The following is an 18,728-nucleotide window of genomic DNA, read 5'->3' on the forward strand; positions in this document are numbered from 1 at the left end:
TTAAGCAGGATTTTTCTTAGTTTCCCTTCCCCATCGTCTCCTATTGTTTCCTTGAAAATCCTGGTCCTGATTTGCATTGTATCCAGTATATAAAAACTTCTTTCCAAAGACTTTGGAACTTTGCCAAAAATATCTTTGCATGTTGCTGAATTTATATCCAAGATTCTTCTAAATATTGTGTAAAGTTTTCTCAAAACTCTATGGCATCTTTGACTTGAGAGCCTTTACTTTACCGACAGCTTTTAAGGCTTATTAGGAGGTTAAACTAGCGACATGGAAGAGTTTTATATGCTTATTGATCAAGATTTGTGGTGGGCTGTATGTAGGTAGGGATCCAATCAGTCTCCTCTCATGTATAAATTTGTGAAGAATATTTTAATATTCAGTGAAAATACATAGTTACTGTACTTGATTGAGTAGAGTGTGTAAAGTTCATGACAAAGATGACCAATTGGCCAGGGAGTCCTGGAATCGTTTTACTGGATTTCTGTCTTTTTCAAAGGAAGTAATGTGAGCCAATCAATTTAGGAAGGTATATGTGGGTGGATCATAGAATTGTAGAACCATTAAGGTTGGAAAAGACCTCCAGGCTCATGGGGCCCAACTGTTAACCTAGTACTGCTGTGTTTATCACTAAAACATGTCCCCAATTGCCATATCCACACGTGCCTGTTTGAACACTTCCAGGAATGAAGATTCTGCCACTTCCCTGGACAGCTCCTTCCAATGCCTGACCACCCTTCCAGAGAAGAAATTTTTCCTATTATCTAATCTAAACATTCTCTGGCACAATTTGAGACTAGACTATTTTAATAGATACACTGTAGATTGTTTTGATACACAAAATATTGATTGTTGTTTAGAACAGAGTCCCGTTTATCATTACGGAGCATTTGTAGACCTGCATCAGCAGTTTTCAAGAATTCATTGTATTATATGAAGAGAATTGTACTCAGTAGTGAAATTAAATAATGCTGTGTTCTTAATGATGTTAAAGGGAACTATTATTTGATAATGTGGTCTTATGCAAATATTTTCTCTTTTTTTTTTGAAAGATTTAGAAGTATTGCTAAATCATACTTCAGAAGAGCAGATGGTGTCTTACTACTATACGATGTAACATGTGAAAAAAGCTTTATTAATGTAAGAGAATGGGTAGATATGATAGAGGTAAGACCCTTACATATATACAACTTAGAAGCTATGCTTCATTGCACTGTTAGCCTTATTATTTATAAAATTGTATTAGATGTAAATTGTAATTACCCAGACTGGAGGCTGTCATAGAAATAAAAGCTACATGGAAGTCCTGAATGTATTCTGACATACTCAGTTAGAACTTGATCGGATACATCTTTTTGTGTTAAACGATGTTGTGCAATGACACTTTTCTCGTTCACTTCCTTTTGAAATGAATGTGGCAGGACATTTCAGATGTCTTCTTGTGGATGGCTTGAATATTCCTTGGAGTTTTTGCATTTTAAACCAATATATTAGATTCTGTAAATTAGCTACAGCTTAAGTGAAATTTTCTGTATGTCCTTCTAGTTGTACTTCTTGTTTGTTCAATTTGAATATAAATTTGCATTTAGGGCAAGGGGTTTTTCTCTTGTTCTGGGGATGCTTAATAGGAGGGAAAGTAGCAAGAAAATACTTAGTTCATCTTATGTGAAAGCATTTTCTTTTAGCCATGGTTTAGGAGTTGGTTACTTTTGCCTTAGTAATTTTGTCATACAACATTTGGATGCAGTAATCAATTCCATTAGATTAATTAACAGATTAAATTCCTTTTTGGGAAACAAGGCTTATGGGAATGGAAGCACATCTTTGCAGGCTGGTAGTTAACTTTGCTGATTACATTTTGAGTTGTTTATAAAACAATTTCAGCATAGCTTTCATAATTTGTCAGATTTTTTCTACCAGTGTGCAAGACTTTGTGGAAAGGAAATTGGTATGACACGATGATGTTAGCCACTTCTTCGTATTCTGAGTGTTCTAGCAATAAGGAAATAAAATTCTCTTTACAGGATGCGACTCATGAGAACATTCCAATTATGATGGTGGGAAACAAGGCAGATCTCCGTCAAGATGTTACACAACAAGGGCAAAAGTGTGTGCCTATAAACTATGGAGAAAAGTTGGCTATGGTAAGGTCCAAGTGTACCTCATTAGTATAAAATGGTTTTAGGAATTTTAATCTGAAAACCATGTGAGAAACTAGTAAACAAAAGTAACTTTCCGCTCACTTGTCCAAGTCAAGTAATTAGGATTCCTCGATACTTTGCGTTAAGCTGTGGTGTTCTGATGGTGTTTGCTGGGTGAAATCACTTCTCAATGTCTGCTGAGCTGAACTTCATTATTGGTTGTGAAAGACTTCTCAGTCTTTTAAGTAAAAAAGGGGATGGATAGAAGACTGAGTTTTTCTGCTGCCAAATAGGAGTTGCCAGTTCAAATAGGAGGCACACTACCGACTGATTTGTGCCTGTCCAGACTTTGTGCGGAGTATTTTCATCTTCAAGAGACTCTTTTGTATTCCCACTACATGTGCAGAAAGAAAAAGGAGTTCTCTGCTATAAACAGAAGTGTGGTCAAGGTTTTTTTGTATGTGTTTATATGGGGTAAAAGAGAAGCACAAATCCTGTATTTTTAGAATAATAAGAATCTTAAGGGTCTTCAGTGGCTGAGTAGCCTGCACAATTGATTGATTATGCTGGGGCAGATACCATGTCTGTTACTTATGGAATGATGTTTTTTGGTTAATCTAAAATAACCAGCTGCTGTAGTTATAGTAGCTAGCAAGTTAAATTAAGTAACCTGTCCTGGCAACTTTCTTATGCGATTGCAGTCTTGTGGACAAGAAGACTGAGTTTGGGCATTAAACTTATAATATGGCTTTTACTCAGTTTATTAATTCAGAATATATAAATTTTAAACCAGAAATAATTTAAAAAGCAATTTATTTCACACTGCTAAAGAAAATGTGTTGACTATGAAGAGCACTAGAAGAAATCACGTTCATTTAAACATACTGTCATTCTTTGTGTTCTTCAGGAAACAATTTGAAATTAAATGTACCCATTCACATGAGAACCATCTCAGATCAGTTAGCTTAACATTTTATTTTTACTCACAGACTTATAATGCGCTATTCTGTGAAACAAGTGCTAAAGATGGATCTAATATTGTAGAAGCAGTTCTTCATCTTGCTCGGTAAGTAACTGTGTTTCTATTTTCACCTAAGCACATCTGAGTATATTTTATAAAAAGGCCATTGTATGTGAATATACCTAGAAAGATACACATAGTTTTAAAATTGTACTAATGTTAAAAAAATTAAAAAGAATACTCTGTTAAATCATTATAGATAAATGCAAGGTAGGTTATATTCTCAGTTTAATGAAGTAACATTTTTGCTTGAAAATGTTACAAAGCTCTCTCAATAATTAATATTTAAACCAGGGCTCAGTTACAGAGCACACAGTTTTAAGACCTGTTTGCTGAATGAATTGTAACTTTAATTGTACATGGACTCACTTTCTTAACTCTTTCATAATTTATTTTGAAATGTAATGATTCTATGTGTAATTATTTTTTTTTTCACACATACTAATATGTATTCAGTTTTATTAATGACCGTTTTAATTACACATATTTTCTTTGATGTCCCCTTCTCTAAATTATTTACAAAATAGAAATTCTGTTTAAGTTCATTTAGCACCCTGGTGTTTCTATGATAGTATGTGAGCCAAATATTTCAATTCTACTACCTTTTCAAACAATTTTTGGTTAAAATAGAATTTTGAAGGGCTAGGTGTGTAATCCATAATCAGTCATATGTGCACAGCTTTTAAATCTGCATATCTAAAAAAAATCCCACAATATACATTTTTTCTATGAAAGTTACTTTATACTTAAAACTGAAGTTATTTGGTCTTATAATTAGAGCTGTGAATATACTCTTTTCCTATAGAAATATAGAAGCAATAAAAGAAAAACTTTTCAGAAGAAAACTGAAGATAAATGATAACATGAAGGAGTTATTAGATATTAAAAAATTACATTTTCATCACTATGAATGCACAGAAGCATCAATATGATTCCCAGATTGGAAACCTGTGAGACATGTTGGTTCTGGGCTAAATTACGTTGTATTAGCCATACAATAGATGGTGATGAACTCTGCAACATATAGTGGGAAAAATAGAAGAGTGAACATTAATAGAAATATGTTAATTGAGCGCAATTTTTTTCGTTTTGTTCTTTTACAGTGAGGTGCGAAAACGAAGTGATAATCAAGATGATACAAGATCAATAACCAGCCTGGCGGGGACATCTGTCAAAAAGTCAGCACTCACGAAAAACTGTTGCAATGCTTAAATGACAGAAAATTTTCCCTAACTAATTAACTTGTATATTTAAAAAAAAAACCCAAGCCAACAACCAAACTGAAATATTTCAGTAGTGTTTTCTTTTTATGATGGATTTATACATTTATATATTTAGAAGCTACACATAATTTTCAAAATCCAGACTCTACTTTCTATTAATTCAAATTTGTGAAGTTGCTTCATCCCATAGACTCTGGTTTACTTTTCTTAGGGGATATAATTCAGTTCAATGAGCTCAGAATCAATGCTACAGTAGTCACTACATACAATATTGTAATATATATTATTGTCTCTACCTGCATGTTTCTTTATGGCATCAGTATTTCTTATATACAGAACTTAGTAATACCCAATATTAGTCACAGGTAAAGAAAAAATTGCAGCTTTGGTTAATTTAATCTCTTTTTGATCATGTCTACCTATTAGTTTTTGACAGCCTTAAGTATATCTTGGTTAAACGTTTCTTAGGAAAACTTCAAACTATTAAGGGTTGCCTAGGTCCAAGTAATCCCTAAGTTTAGGGGAACCAGAATGGTCTTTGATGGGAGAAGACATCGGCAGGTGCATGGTGTTCTGTTGTAGCTCCTCAAAAGTTGGCTAGTTGGAATGTATTTAATTTTGAGTTTTGGGGTTTGACTAAGAACTGAGAAGTAGACTTAACATCTGATCCTACACAGCTCAGAGGTGTAAGAAACAGTCAATTTGTCTGGACTATTACAGTTCAAAATTCCAGAGAGAATGTAACACCTGTGGTATGTAGGATTGCTGAAATGAGTTATGAATTAATATCTGTTTTGGGCTAGATCATTATTGTTACTATTTCGTGATAGGGGTTGTAATTTTCCCCTTGTTTTTTCAAATATCTTCTATGCAGTCAATAATTGAAGGATTGTAATAGTACATAGGAGTCTGATTTAATAAATATTTTAATGCATTTTTATAAGTTTTAAATCAACAGATGAAAGAATTGCTGCACATGCACAAGCATTTGTATCAATTTTTCATTAGAAGAGAATGCTGGACTGAAGAGCAATCACCTTAATGAGAGTACCTTCACCTCATTTTAGACAAGTTCTGAGAAACTTGCCAGAGGGTGGTAGCTTTAGGTGTCAGAATCTCTAAACGTTATTATTTCTTAAAATAGTTCCCAAGAGTTCCATAGTGTAGTAAAAAAATATGGGCATTTATAGAGTTATTGGTCAAAATCCAGTTCTTCTTAACTTTCACTGATTTTGATCAAAATAGGATAGGACCTTTTCAGAGCCAGCAAACTGTTGTCTACTCTGTTTCCATTAATAAAACATCTCCAGGTTGAAGCCTAGTTCAGTAAATCAAACTTGGATAAAGTTTTATCAACTGATGGAAAACCCATATGACTAGCAGCTGTTTGCTGCATTTTATCAGCACTAGATGTGAACACTGTTCTGGGTTATGTATTGTATAAAATATGGGGGTCTGAGAAGCAGGATGGTTCATAATTTGCAAAAAATTAAAAAGGTTTCAACTAGGAAAAGTATTGTCTTTAGGCATCCTTTCAAACCTGTAATCAGAGCAGCTAATCCTTGAGTAATGATTGGAAATTTTTTTAACAAGAGAGAGAAATCTAATGCCAGAATGAATAAGACATTTTATTTCACTTTATAACAGTTCAGCTCTAGAAGACAAAACATACCTGGTAAAGGTTTTTTGAAGTACTAGGAGAATCTTCACATGCTACTTAATTCCATGCAGGAGATTTCAGGGTTGTAGCATTTTCCCACACAGCAGTACAGGAGGCCTCACTATAGTTCTGAGATTTATCTGAAGCAGATGGCAGAGAGTGCAGGACACTCAGGTGTATCAGGGACATGCTTAATCACATAGATGTTTGCTGTTAACCCTATAGTATTTAAAAAATATAAATGCAGCTTCAGTTAGCTTTTTTGAGGAGAAAAGCAAAATTTGATTGATTGCATTGATGAGGGCCTCTTCTGTGTTCTTTGTGTGAAATTTTCCCTCTGTCCATATGAGTGAAATGGAAGTAAACTTAATTTGGGATGTGTTTGCAGTAGGTAGAAGAGAGGAAGACGATACAGTGCTTGGTTTGCATTTCCTCAGGATAGGATCATGATTATAAGGTGTTACTTACATTCCAAAATGTTTCTCCTTCAGTGTTGTTAGCTTGGAGAACCTGGACTGGGGATTGGTGTTCTAAGTGTGTGTCCTGAGCTACTGTGTTTGAGCAGCTCTGTGGTCTTGGCCTGCAGTAAATGAGGTGCAGTGTTTGCCTAAATATTATTGACTCACCTGCATGAGCCAAGTGTTTTGGCTGGATACAGAGAATCACATAAAGTGATTTACAGGAAGGATTTCTGGAAGTGGTTTTGTCCAACCTTCCGAGGACCCAAGCAGAGATGGACTTTCCCCAGCCCTAGATTTGGTTATCTGTGGGTTTGGGTAGCCAGCCTGTGAAAATGCCCCAAGATTATCACCATTCTGGGCAACATGTTCTCATACTTGTCCTCCTTTTCTGGATAAACATTTCTCTTCACGCCAACTTAAGTTCCCCAAATGACTTCAAATTTATAACAGTTTTCCCCCATGATGTCCTCACCTGTTACTACAAGAATTTGACTGCAATCTTGGTGACTTCCCTTTCGGTATCTGTATATCTCCCTTGACCTTCTCTCCACCCGTGTAACAACATCAGGAGTATCTCTTGCAAATTATCTCTGGGTTCCACATCCCAGAATTAGTGGCATGTGTGCATGTGTAGTAATTTCTTTCATATCTAATATTTTTACCATACAAAGGTTGCCATGTGAATTTCCATGTTTGTAGAGGCTGGTTGAAGGATGTGAGTTCAGGGACCTGCCTTCACACCAGTTTTTCCCTCTGCAGGCCACTGACGTTTTGGGTACTTTTGTTTTTCATTTATTTTAATAATCAAAATCTACCTTATGTTATTCAGCCAAATTATGTAGCCTGAATTAATTTATTAAGTTCTGTAATTTTTTTTATGTCATGTAAAGCAACTTTAATTTGAAACAGTGTTGTTTTCTAAGTAAGATTCAGGATTGAAGGTTGTTAGCTGTTAACAAAGTTTTACCTTGAAGTAAATTTATGATCAATGTCTAGATGACTGAAAAAGCACTATTAAATGGGGATATAGCTATAGCTCAGTTGGAACTAATTTTAAAAATCCTGTGATGGTCAGATCCATCATGTCTTGAACGTTCATGTAATACCATGTTGAATTCATGTTAAAGCAAAAGAACTTGGAAAAATCTTTAAATCTAGAAATTAAAGCATGTATTTATACATGGACATAATGAATGCATAAATTTTTCTGTTGTTTTACTTTAAAAGGTTGCCTTGTCTTCAACCTGAAATGTAAAATGGCAAACATCAGCTTTATTCTCTGACATGGTTGCACTATTGTCCTTTGAATGTTTTTATGGTTTTTTTTCAGTAAGAACTATTCATTTAATCGCACAAATTTATTTTTTTAGTTAGTGGAAGTATTCCCTTAATACATGTATTTATTTGAAAAGGAAAGGTCTTTTATGTTTTTCTTCGTGATCTGTAAATAAATTATTTTTACATGGAAACATTATTTTATCCTGTATTTTTGACCCTTTAAAATTGTAATTTATTACACATTTCTGAGGCAATAATTTCTATGGCATGCTCCAAATTTGTTTTGATCCTGTAAATTCTTGTAACCGCTTTGTGCCTGTTTAGCATATATTGGTAAGACAAACTTGAGCTTGTAAGTTCTGTTATGGCCTTACATGGCTTAAGTATTTTTCTGTATAACTACTTTTGTTTTGACTAAAAAATCCTCTGCTAGGAAAAAAAAATCACAGTTATAAATCTTATAAGATGCTAAGATGTAGTTTAAGGAAAATACCTATAAGCCACCCTCCAAGGAACATCGTTTAGCTGTGCATACATGCAGATCTCCAAATTAATAGATTCTGTGCTAGTTCAGGCAATCCACACATATATCCTTCTAAAGTGGTTTTCTATTTTTTCCCCTATCCACTGCTATACAGCAATGGTAGGAGTAGCATTTTAATTAAAAATACTGCAGTCAAAGATCCCCAATTCATAAACCAAATGGAAAAATATATTCATGTAGTCATGGTACTTCATTATATTATAAAGAAACATATTTTCAAGGTGTTTCTAACTGTGTTAGATAATTATAAAAATGGACCAATATCTCATGTACAGTTCCAATGGCCTTTACCACTACCTCTGCCAGACTTGATACAACATGTAATTCTCTCTAACCCTGTCTGGGCTACTTATAGATTAGAGAAGCTTTTTAGAGTACCAATTATCTTATTATTTATCTTCCACTGTATTTCTATCAGTCCTAATCCTCTGTTTTTGATATCCTTAGGACTAGTAATATAAATATTTGTCATTATTAGTTTTTTTAAACTATCTCTTATTTTGAGAAAACTTCCTGTAAAAGAAAATCTGACTCAATATGTAAAATATTACTGAGTTTGTACAAAGAAGTCCTTTCTCTACAATTCTGCTCCTTGAGTAATGGCTTCAGATAGCTGGACTAAGAGAAAATTAATCATTAAGTGGCTAAGTAACAAATAAAACCAAGCTGTGGAGGTTTCCCACTGAATATAAAGGGAAGTATGTAAAATGCAAGTGTATTTTCATACTAATATGAGGAAGAAATTGTGCCCATTGTGTGTTCATCTTTCAATAAAAGTCTGTATATTCTATAAGTAGGGTTCTAAATTGTGAAAAGTGTTTTAAAATTTTATACTGTTTACAAGTAAAACTGGATTTACTGCGGCTTGTGCCTCAAAACAACTGATCACTTCCATTACTGTAAGTTTGTATGCTTAAAACACCTTTCCTGTATTACGAATTGCTGTATAATAAAATATGCTTCAATAGCCATTTTTCTTCAGTGTATTTACTTTTTGTCAGTGCTTATGAACAGCAGTCCAGCATAACATCTGCGACCTGTCAGCTTAATGTTGTTATGGTTCACCAACTTCTGCAGCGAGTTGCATGCAAGAGTGATGCAACCAACCACTGGTATCTGGCTGCTTCCAAATTTTTAGCCTCAATGAACTGTCATCAGCTTTGAGCTGAGAGATGTCCCTTGCTGTGATTCTTGAATAAATCCTGCTGTACCTCTTTTCAGAGATGCTTCAGCCAGGCTGTCTCTAACCACTAAGATGTCATATTGGTGAAGTAAGAAAGAAAAGAAGTAGCCAAAACAACCAGCCTTGTACAAATATACTTTATATAGGACTCCAGGCATCAAGCAAAAAATACTTAGGGGTACATATATCAAAGACAAAAAATGCCCCAAAATGCAAATTAAAAGTTACATCAGGTAAATTTGGCCAATTTAAATGTTACCATGGAATCACAGAATCTTGTAAATTAGAAAAGACCTCCAGGATCGAGTCCATGGGGTAAGACCAAGTCTTGCTCTTCTAAGCTCACACGTGGATTCACCAATGACTGGAGCTGGAGCTAAAGCATCAATGTATACTGCTGTCCAAAGCAGAACAATAGGTCTGGATGGACAGGATGGGGGTGAAGAGTGTGTCACTGTCAAAATGCCCTTTTCAAAACCCTCTTTTTATTTTAGAATACAAAGATACTAAGACATCAAATTTAATTTTCACATTCATTTTCCTCTTCAGGTATTTTTCCATTTTATTTTTGTAACCTATTTTTCACTAGTCACAAAAGCAGTAAGAATTAAAATATAGTTTTGCTTTCTTTATTGTTTGCACAAATTATAAATTATTGTTGGAACTGAATAATTTAGCCATATTTAACACCTGATCTAACCAACATAGTATCAATGTTTATAATCTTACATTGGAAGCTATATCTTACTGATACTATAGTCGGCAGGGAATTCTAGTTCACAAGCTAGTGATGTAATCCAAGGAAAATTAGACATGCAGCAACAGAAGCTGGTCTTACTGCAACAAAAAATACGCACTTGGTAATCTTCTGGTTATGCTTTTCTATTACTTTCTGCCAATAATCACAGATTTGCTAAGAACTTGCTGTTGTTTTCATTCCGAAAAAGGTTTTTAAAAAAAATCTTACTTAAAAATAGGAAACAAATCAAAGACAATCAAGGATATAGTCCTTAAAGGAATGGAAATACTCTATGAGTTGCTTATTTTTCTTGCTCTCCAGAACCAAATGAGAACTTCCACAAAAACAAAAATTTGAAGTGTTTGCACCAGTATAAAAGATCAATGACAAAAAGTAAGACACAGGAAAAAAAGACAGAGAGTGTATTTGGTACACAATACTGACAGCCCCATGTTCGTTTTTCCTGAAAGTAGCTTTCCACTTCAGTCTGTATCCATTCCAGTGGAGTGTTTCCTTTTTGTAGCTTTTAGGGAATTGTTCTTTTCATATGACAAAAATCTTTTTAGAAAGGTAACTGTAATTGGAGTAGCTGGATAAAATCTTCAGGCATTTTGCAGTAAATTTATCAAACTTCTCTTTATCAATTGAATAAGTCAAAGTGCCCAAGATTTGCAATGGTTCCACAAAACAAACTCACTTAACATTTTTATGCTGAATAGATGCACATGCTAAGATAAAATAAAGAAGCAAATTATCTGTAAAAGATGTCAAACTAAAACCAGGTCTGTGGGAGCAGATGGTATTGTATTAAACTGTATGTGTAAGTGATGAAAACAAAAATGGAAACTATTAATTGAGTGAAATGTTTTAGATTAATCTAAATCCCAAACCGTGAATTATGGTAACAGTTTCTGAAGTGGTTCATATTTTCCAAAATATTTCTGCTAGTATTTATGCTAAAGTGAGGGCATTTTTCTGGCACTATCAGAGCTGTAATATTAAACTTGCCTGTAACTGAGTTCTGGGCCACAAGAATCCTAAGTGAACCATACAGAGCCCTTGCCAACTCTCGCGATTCTTATTCAGTGTGCTGGATCGAACTGGTGGAAATCTGTACCAAAGCTGTATAGATGAAGTAAATTCTACTAAGAGAGGTCTGCAAATGCACAAGAATGTATACACTTCTTCCACATTTGTTTCCAAGTCATCAGAAGTGACCAAACATGAGTGATAGTGTAAGGTTAAGAATGACTAGTAAACTTGCTTTGTACAGCAATGTTCTAATTCTGGAAAATCAGGTTTAGGAAGGTATATACTTATACATACCGGTATACACACAAACATTAAAATAGATACTCTTTTTTCTTTTCTTTTATATACAAACATGCACATGTATATGTATATATGCTGCATGCATACTTACGTGGAAACAATAACTACTGTCTTTCCCACAAAAAAATTAAAATCCCAGATCACAGAAGCCTTCCTGTAGTGGTTTTCATAAAAGAGGATGGTGACATCAGTCATCTTGTCATTTTTTTTCCTCAGTGTATGTCTGCTCTATATCCAAGGTGGTGTCTTGCTAAATATGTACTGACAACTACTTTTGAAACCCAGAGAATTTTTAGTGCTTAGTATATAGAATCACAGAATCATTGAGGTTGGAAAAGATCCTAAAGATCACCAGTCCAACCATTAACTCAGCAGTGCCAACATGAAACTACGTCCAGAAGTGCCGCATCTACTTGCCTTTTAAATCCTTCCAGGGCTCAACCAGGTCGCTGGACAAAGCAATTTTTGTGTCCCATATGTATTTCCCTGAGACTGTGTATCAACATTTGAGCATAGAAGCCCCTCAGAATGAATTTCTCTGAAGATCTAGGTGGATAACTTACGTTGCAAGGTGGTCCTCAGGAACAAACTGTGTCTTTTCAAAAGAATTCATTTGACCATTATAGTTGTCACAGAATAGCTGTGGTTTTTGAAAAGGAACGTGAATAATTGCAGCCTCAAAGTGCTGTGATGGACATAAAATCTGTCTTTCTTAAGTGGGGAAGATGCACAGATCATATAATGTCCGTAATGGATAGTTTTGAAGTTTTCCTGCTAAAGAAAGTCTTGTGTCTTTTCTTGAGTCTTTTTATCTCTCTCCTTTTTTTTTTCCTTTTTCTTTCAGTGTGTTTACAAATAATGAAGTCATGCAGCCTGTGTGTGTAGCTGCTTTCCAAGAGGGCATGATGACAAAAAAAGGTTTTAAGTGAGTTCAAAATAAATACAACACTTAAAAGTGACTGAAACAAATAGGTAGTTTAGAGTGTGAAATATCTTTGGTGATTAGTTACTGATAGGATTTTGTTGAATAAAAGCAGTAAAATTTTACTTCCTAAGAATTTGAAGCTAGATGGAGAGCCTTAAAACCCAACCAGAGAAGCATGGACATGCCTATATAAGCTTGAATGAAAGATGCATAAGCAGGTATAGACTTAATCTTTTTCTATAAAGACAAGTTCTATAAACATTTTTTAAGTCACAATATTTTATTAGATTCCATATTTTCCTTACTTTTCTCTTAAATTTGAGATTTAGGCAAGTGAGTACTTTATAAATGAAGAATTTAAAATGTTTTCATTTTGAAGTGAAGTCATTTATTGAAAAAATACAAGCACACATTTGAAGACCAAAAGTCTGTCTGCACAGCACATGGGAAAATACTTTCTTTCCTGCTCCCAAGTCCTGGAGTTTTCTCCCTCTTATTCTCATATTTTATCTTTTGCTTTGTCCTGTGTCTCTACCTGTCTGTCCATCCCATACTCACCATCCTCTTTTCATGCTTTTTCACACCCTTTCATTCATCTACATGCAATTACTTGTCTTTTCCGATTTTCTTTCACCCATAGTTATTTTCTTGTAAACATCCATCCCTTCTGTTCAACAATGCAAGGGCTTTGTCTCCCAGACCTGTGTGACAGAAAGTTTTCTCAGATAATTGTGATAGTTTCTTTGCCATGTTATCAAAAAGGGGCCGAGGTGATAGGCACTTCCTCTCAGATATTTCAGGTAGGGATATTTCAGTGTACTGTGTTTTTATCACTACTACTTTTCAGATCACAACTTATTGGTGAAGTAGAAAAGTGCAGGAACCTAAAAGAGTCCATTCATGTGTCCCAGAGACTGATTATAAGTTAGATAGCTGTTTAATATTTAGCATACTCTGTTCTTCTAGGTCATTGCAAAACTAAAATGTTTACTAATGACAGAGGAAATAATTTGCTGCATTCATCTGGAGCATTATAGTTCTGGGTTAACCAAGAAAAGGAATGTGTTCTGCTTGTCAGAGCACAAGTGCGTGAGAATCCAAAAGCTGTTGGAAAACTGAAAGACTAGAAGTGCATGAGGATGTTTTTTTTTTACTATTAATCTGATTCAAAAGAGAATTTTACTGAAGCTAGCTACAGAAGACAAGTTTGTAAAATTAAAAAAAAATGAAACTGCATCAACGGATATGATTTAAATATTTTTTTGCAATATGAACCAGGTCGCATCAGAATGCAAATCTATAAGCTAAACAAAGAGAAAATAAGTCACAAAATATTGGAAATTTGAAACTATAATATTAAGGAGTATCAGACACCTTGTCTACCATATAACATACTTCTTTGTAAAAACGTAAAGGTTAATTTTTACAAACATTAAAGCAGTAATTTATTCCCACTGAAATATTGGGCAATCCTGCAAATGTGCATTTTATGGAATGTGAGAAATGATGCACATTTATAATTTACACTGCTTTTAGTTGAAATATCTGACAATGTTTATTGTGAAGGTCCTCAACAGTGAAACACCGTCACATTCTTATGAAGTTTCATAACCTAATTATACCCATTTGTTATTTAACTAATTTTCATGTAAAACAGATTTCTTGCTTTCAGCTTTTCTGAAAAGCTTGTCAAGCACAATTTTATTGCAACACAGAAGTGTTACTGATTGTATTTGAATCGAACACATTCCATTTGCAGAAATGTATTTATTTACATTCAAATACTTCAAATATTCAAATACTTTACATTCAAATACTTAGTTTAATCAAACAATATTTTAAGGCTAAGATTAATTAAAATTTCAGTATCATTTAATTCTGTCATAGTTCAATGATAAGCTGATCACTTACCTTGAGAGCAAAGAAACCTTTTGCAGCAAAAGCTCTCTTCTCCAATTGAATGTCCTGTATCATCACTGGAGGGCAGCAATGTCCAACATAAAACTATTTTATCCCTCAGGTTTGGCTCCTGTTACAAAAGCTGTCACACAAACCCCCCCATCTTAGAAACACAGTCTAGATGTGGGTTTGTATAACAGAACATTCACCCTATGTTATTTAAATTCAGTTCTGTTTTCAGTAAAACAGCCTTTCTGAGCAGTGTAGGACTCGCTTGTGAAAACTCCCCCAAGACTAGAACTTCACATTCAAGAATCTTACACCACCTTCCCACTCTCCTTCCCACCCCAAGCACATTTTGCTATAGATTTGCTACAGATTTTGCTGTAGATTGGTTTGGCTGTTCTCTTGTTGGAGTCTGTGATGCATCAGGTACTTCTGGGACTATGGGTGCCAGCTGCTGCCTTGCAAAAATGGTTGGACGAATTTCTTTCATTTTTCTTTTAGGTTACTATTATTACGAAAAAAATAATAATTGCTTAGGTCTATTTTCTGTAATGACAAGAATTTCATTATAGATTTGAACGGAGGGGAAAAAACCCCATTCTACCTCTTCTGACTGCTATTTCACAGAATGAGGGATGTGTGCTGCCTTTTGTGTCCTAGACTATCTTGTGGGCTTGAGAGATTACTTCTTCTGAGAATCTCTTTATATGTGTATCTTGCTAGCCTGACTATGTTAATTTTGAGTAAGCAAATAATAAAAATGTAAGAAGACATTCACTTTGAGACTATCCTGATTAGAGTTTTTGGAAGTGTAGAGGCATGCATTAATTGAAAATTAACTCAATTCAACTAAAACAGCTGTAAATGTTAAGACTGGCTAGTCCCAAGGTATTTATTTTTATTCACTGCTCCATTTCATTGATGCAGAAATGTTAATTCTTTACCCTGTTGATCAGCCTAGGGTAATGAACAAATGTTTGCAGTTGGAAACAAATAAGCTCTGTGCTAGCTTTACTGTGTGCAATGGAAAACACTTGCAAACATAGAAAAAAAAGACTCCTTAAGTGGTGAACTCTGACCCTGGAACAAAGACACTGACCTGACGCTACTGTAGCTTTTGCCTTTGCTGTGGAGGCTGTGGGCTGAGGTGAGAACTAGCCCACCACTGCTCCCACAGCCCCTGCCAAAGAGTTTCAGCCCAACTGCCTGTGGCTGTGGAGAGCTGGATGCCCCCATGGGATCATGGTATCCTTGAATTAAAAATTTCCATATGCTGTATAGACAAAAGAGAAAAGCCCAAACCACCTTTCTGGCCACCCATAAGGTTCCAATCCTGCAAGGTGCTGGCCAGTGCTGGTGGGATAAGGTGGGCTAAGGATCCTGAGAGCTGGAGAGCGAGGGTGAAGCAGGACCCTGGCCCTGGCATCTCACCCAAAGCTCCCTCTCAGCAGAGGGGCTGCTGAGTGGGAGGGTGGAGCTGCAGGGCTATGCTCCCAGCTAGTATAAAACATTTTCCCCTGGCCTGAGTGGTGTGGTGAGTTGGTGGATGCTGATATGTACTGCTGGATGAATCCTGGGTATATACCCGCAGTGTATTTTTTCAAGCCAAGCCTCTCCCACGTTGTGTGTAGGGGCCCTTTCTGTGGGAGAAGAGGGAGCAAACATTGCTCTGTTGCAGACTAGTGAGGCTGTGGTGAGTGTGGAAAGGAAATCAGCATAATGAATTAAATAATTTCATAATTGATGAAAGGGAACAGGCTAAGAGGCTTGGGGAGAGGTGGTGGATGAGTGGAGGCCTTGAGAGAGTGCTGTTTATATGGACAGCCTGCAACAGCACCTATTTTTGAGCAGATGTCAGGGCTATAGACTCTAAGCATTCTCTTTTTGCAGTGCTAGGTGAATTGCATAAAGAGGGATAACATTTTGTGCTCAGACAGCTGGTCTGTGGCATGTTGGGTATTGGTGCTGCCTTGAGCTCCTGCACACCCTGTGGGGGAGCAGGGCACAGCCCTTCTATGGGACTCTGCTGTACAGTTTCATGTATATACAGTCCCTTTGGCTTACGTAAGTTTTGTTTTGTTTTGTTTTGTTTTGTTTTTTTACAACAGAGTATTTCAAGATTGTTTCATGTCCACTATCTGGAAGAGGGCCAGATCTGACATCATCTCTCTCTCTCTGAAGGATGTGTTGGTGGCTGCAGCTGCTGGGGACTGGGAGATGGGGCATTAAGTTTTAATTATCCAGTAGAGGTCTCCAGCCACCCTGGCGAGTAAATGCTGAAACACCATACAAGCTTGGGCATAAGCTTGACTGTGTAAAGGTAGGGTCTAACCCCAAATTAGATGGTAACTGAGTAGAAGTTGCATTAGAGACCTCTTGGAGTCTCCACGAGGAGTTTGTAAGATGGTGGGTGCTGAAGCTACTATAAGGTGATGCTCTTTCCAGAGACAAAACGGGTTGTGAATTGTTACTTTTCCCTTCCCTGAACTTAAACCATGAGAAAAAAAAGGATTTTTAAAAAAAGTCTCATAGAAAGCTTTAATTTCTGGCTTTTTAAAGTATGTTTTTTGGGAGGAGTTGAATGAGATAACATTGTTTTGAAGCAAATCCAGGTGTATCTCTTGTGGAGATTTGATATCAAATGTCATACATGTATATATGTGTGTGTCTGTGCGCCTATTAATATATATACACACATCCACACACCCTTTTTTACCAAAATGGGTTGCTTATGAGGTTTCAAAAGCCATGTTTCTATGATTGTTTTTGTGTTGCTTCAGTAACTCTGGAGCATTTATCCATGTAATAGCATGGTCTTCTGCTTCACTGGTTATATAGAACTCATGCCTCAATAACTTTGTTTGATAGGATTCAGATGAAATGTTGCTTAGTATATTTTGTGTTTAAAACCTTACTTTTAGCAAATAAGAAAAGCAGGCATTTAAAAAGATGTAATCAGGTTGATTTAATAGGCTAATTAGGTTTAAACATATATATTAAAATAGATGGCTGAACGACTTGTTTTTAATTGATGTAAATGTTTCTTTTTATTGTGGTACAATTGAAATGTGGACTATTGCCAAATACAGTTTTTGTAAATAAAGAGATCTTAATTCCTGTATAAATAAAAAATATCCTAATTGGCAGTGTATTTTAGGAATTGATTACAAAAGTTGTTTTAGGAGGATAAATATCCATGTGACTTTTACAGATGATAGTGGAACAGTTACTACGGGGCATTGTGATGTTAAATTAGCCTAAAAGAGCAGTATTGTATTACCCTTGTATTACCAGTACTCCAAAGCGATTAAATTGATAGAGCAGAATTGGTTGTCCTAGTAGATGAGTGAAACTCCACCAGTCAAAAGTCAGTGAAGCTCGGGAGATACAGAAGGGTGCAGAAGGGTAGTGCCTATATTTCAACTAAGTCACTGGCCATTCTCCAGTCACTTTCTTGCAGGTTCTTGTAGTTCAGCAGTTACTCTCAGTGCGTTCCAGCGACAGGTAAAGGTTGATCTGGAACAAGTAAGATTAGTTATTTTTGTTCAGCTGTGTCTTCTCACATGTCACTGAATTTCCATCTCAAACTCTGGTGCTAGTAATTCCTCAAGTATGGCAAAGCAGAAGGGTAGTCTTTCAAGTGAGTTTTCATACATAAGAAATCTAATAACTTAAATTCCAAACCTAGAATTCAATCCAGACTTGAAACAACTGATTGCACCTAGGATGGATATGACAGATATTTGGGCAACTATTTTTGAGCACTGGACTCAGTAAGATCTATTAGATAGTGTCTAAAAGATTGCTAAATTCACTTGGCTTACCCCCTCAAAACTTAGTAAATAAGAGACTGTGAATGCCTGAAAGGTTTTTTTCCTAACAAGCAAATGACCGTCCATTAGACAACTTATTGGGAAGAACATGACAAATCCTGGTTATCACACTGTCTCCAGAGTACTCTCCAGAGTCTATAAGTTGTAGCTGTTTGCCAAAAATTACTAGAAATCTACAAGTGGTGATTTGCTTCATCCTTTTTCAACTAGCAGTAAATGTGGATACAGAATTGACTGTCTGCCACACTCAGAGAATTTCAGTCAATGGCTCAATGTCCAAGTGGAGACCATGGATGACTGGTGTCCTCAGGGATGGTACTGGGACCAGTGCTGTTTAGCAGCTTTGTCAGCCACATGGACAGTGGGATGGAGTCCACCTGAACAGCACCAAGCTGTGTGGTGTGGTTGACACACTGGAGGGAAAGGATAATATCCAGAGGGACTGAGAGAGGTTTGAGAGATGGGCTTATGGGAATCTCA

At 35.7% G+C, this 18,728-nt stretch overlaps 1 protein-coding gene across 1 annotated transcript in view; it reads left to right on the forward strand.

Annotated features, from left to right (window-relative positions):
* The window catches only part of RASEF (RAS and EF-hand domain containing), a 33,777-nt gene extending 24,482 nt beyond the window's left edge, over nucleotides 1-9,295 (forward strand). Inside the window, exons 14-17 of the mRNA XM_014869083.2 lie at nucleotides 1,056-1,170; nucleotides 2,028-2,147; nucleotides 3,134-3,210; nucleotides 4,269-9,295. Coding sequence (XP_014724569.1) covers nucleotides 1,056-1,170; nucleotides 2,028-2,147; nucleotides 3,134-3,210; nucleotides 4,269-4,377 — 421 coding nt within the window. The 3' untranslated portion in view covers nucleotides 4,378-9,295. The remainder of the gene's footprint in view (nucleotides 1-1,055; nucleotides 1,171-2,027; nucleotides 2,148-3,133; nucleotides 3,211-4,268) is intronic.
* The last annotated feature ends 9,433 nt before the right edge of the window (nucleotides 9,296-18,728 follow it).

The sequence above is a fragment of the Sturnus vulgaris genome, chromosome Z (genome assembly GCF_052056855.1).
Source record: "Sturnus vulgaris isolate bStuVul1 chromosome Z, bStuVul1.hap1, whole genome shotgun sequence".
NCBI classification, from domain to species: domain Eukaryota; kingdom Metazoa; phylum Chordata; class Aves; order Passeriformes; family Sturnidae; genus Sturnus; species Sturnus vulgaris.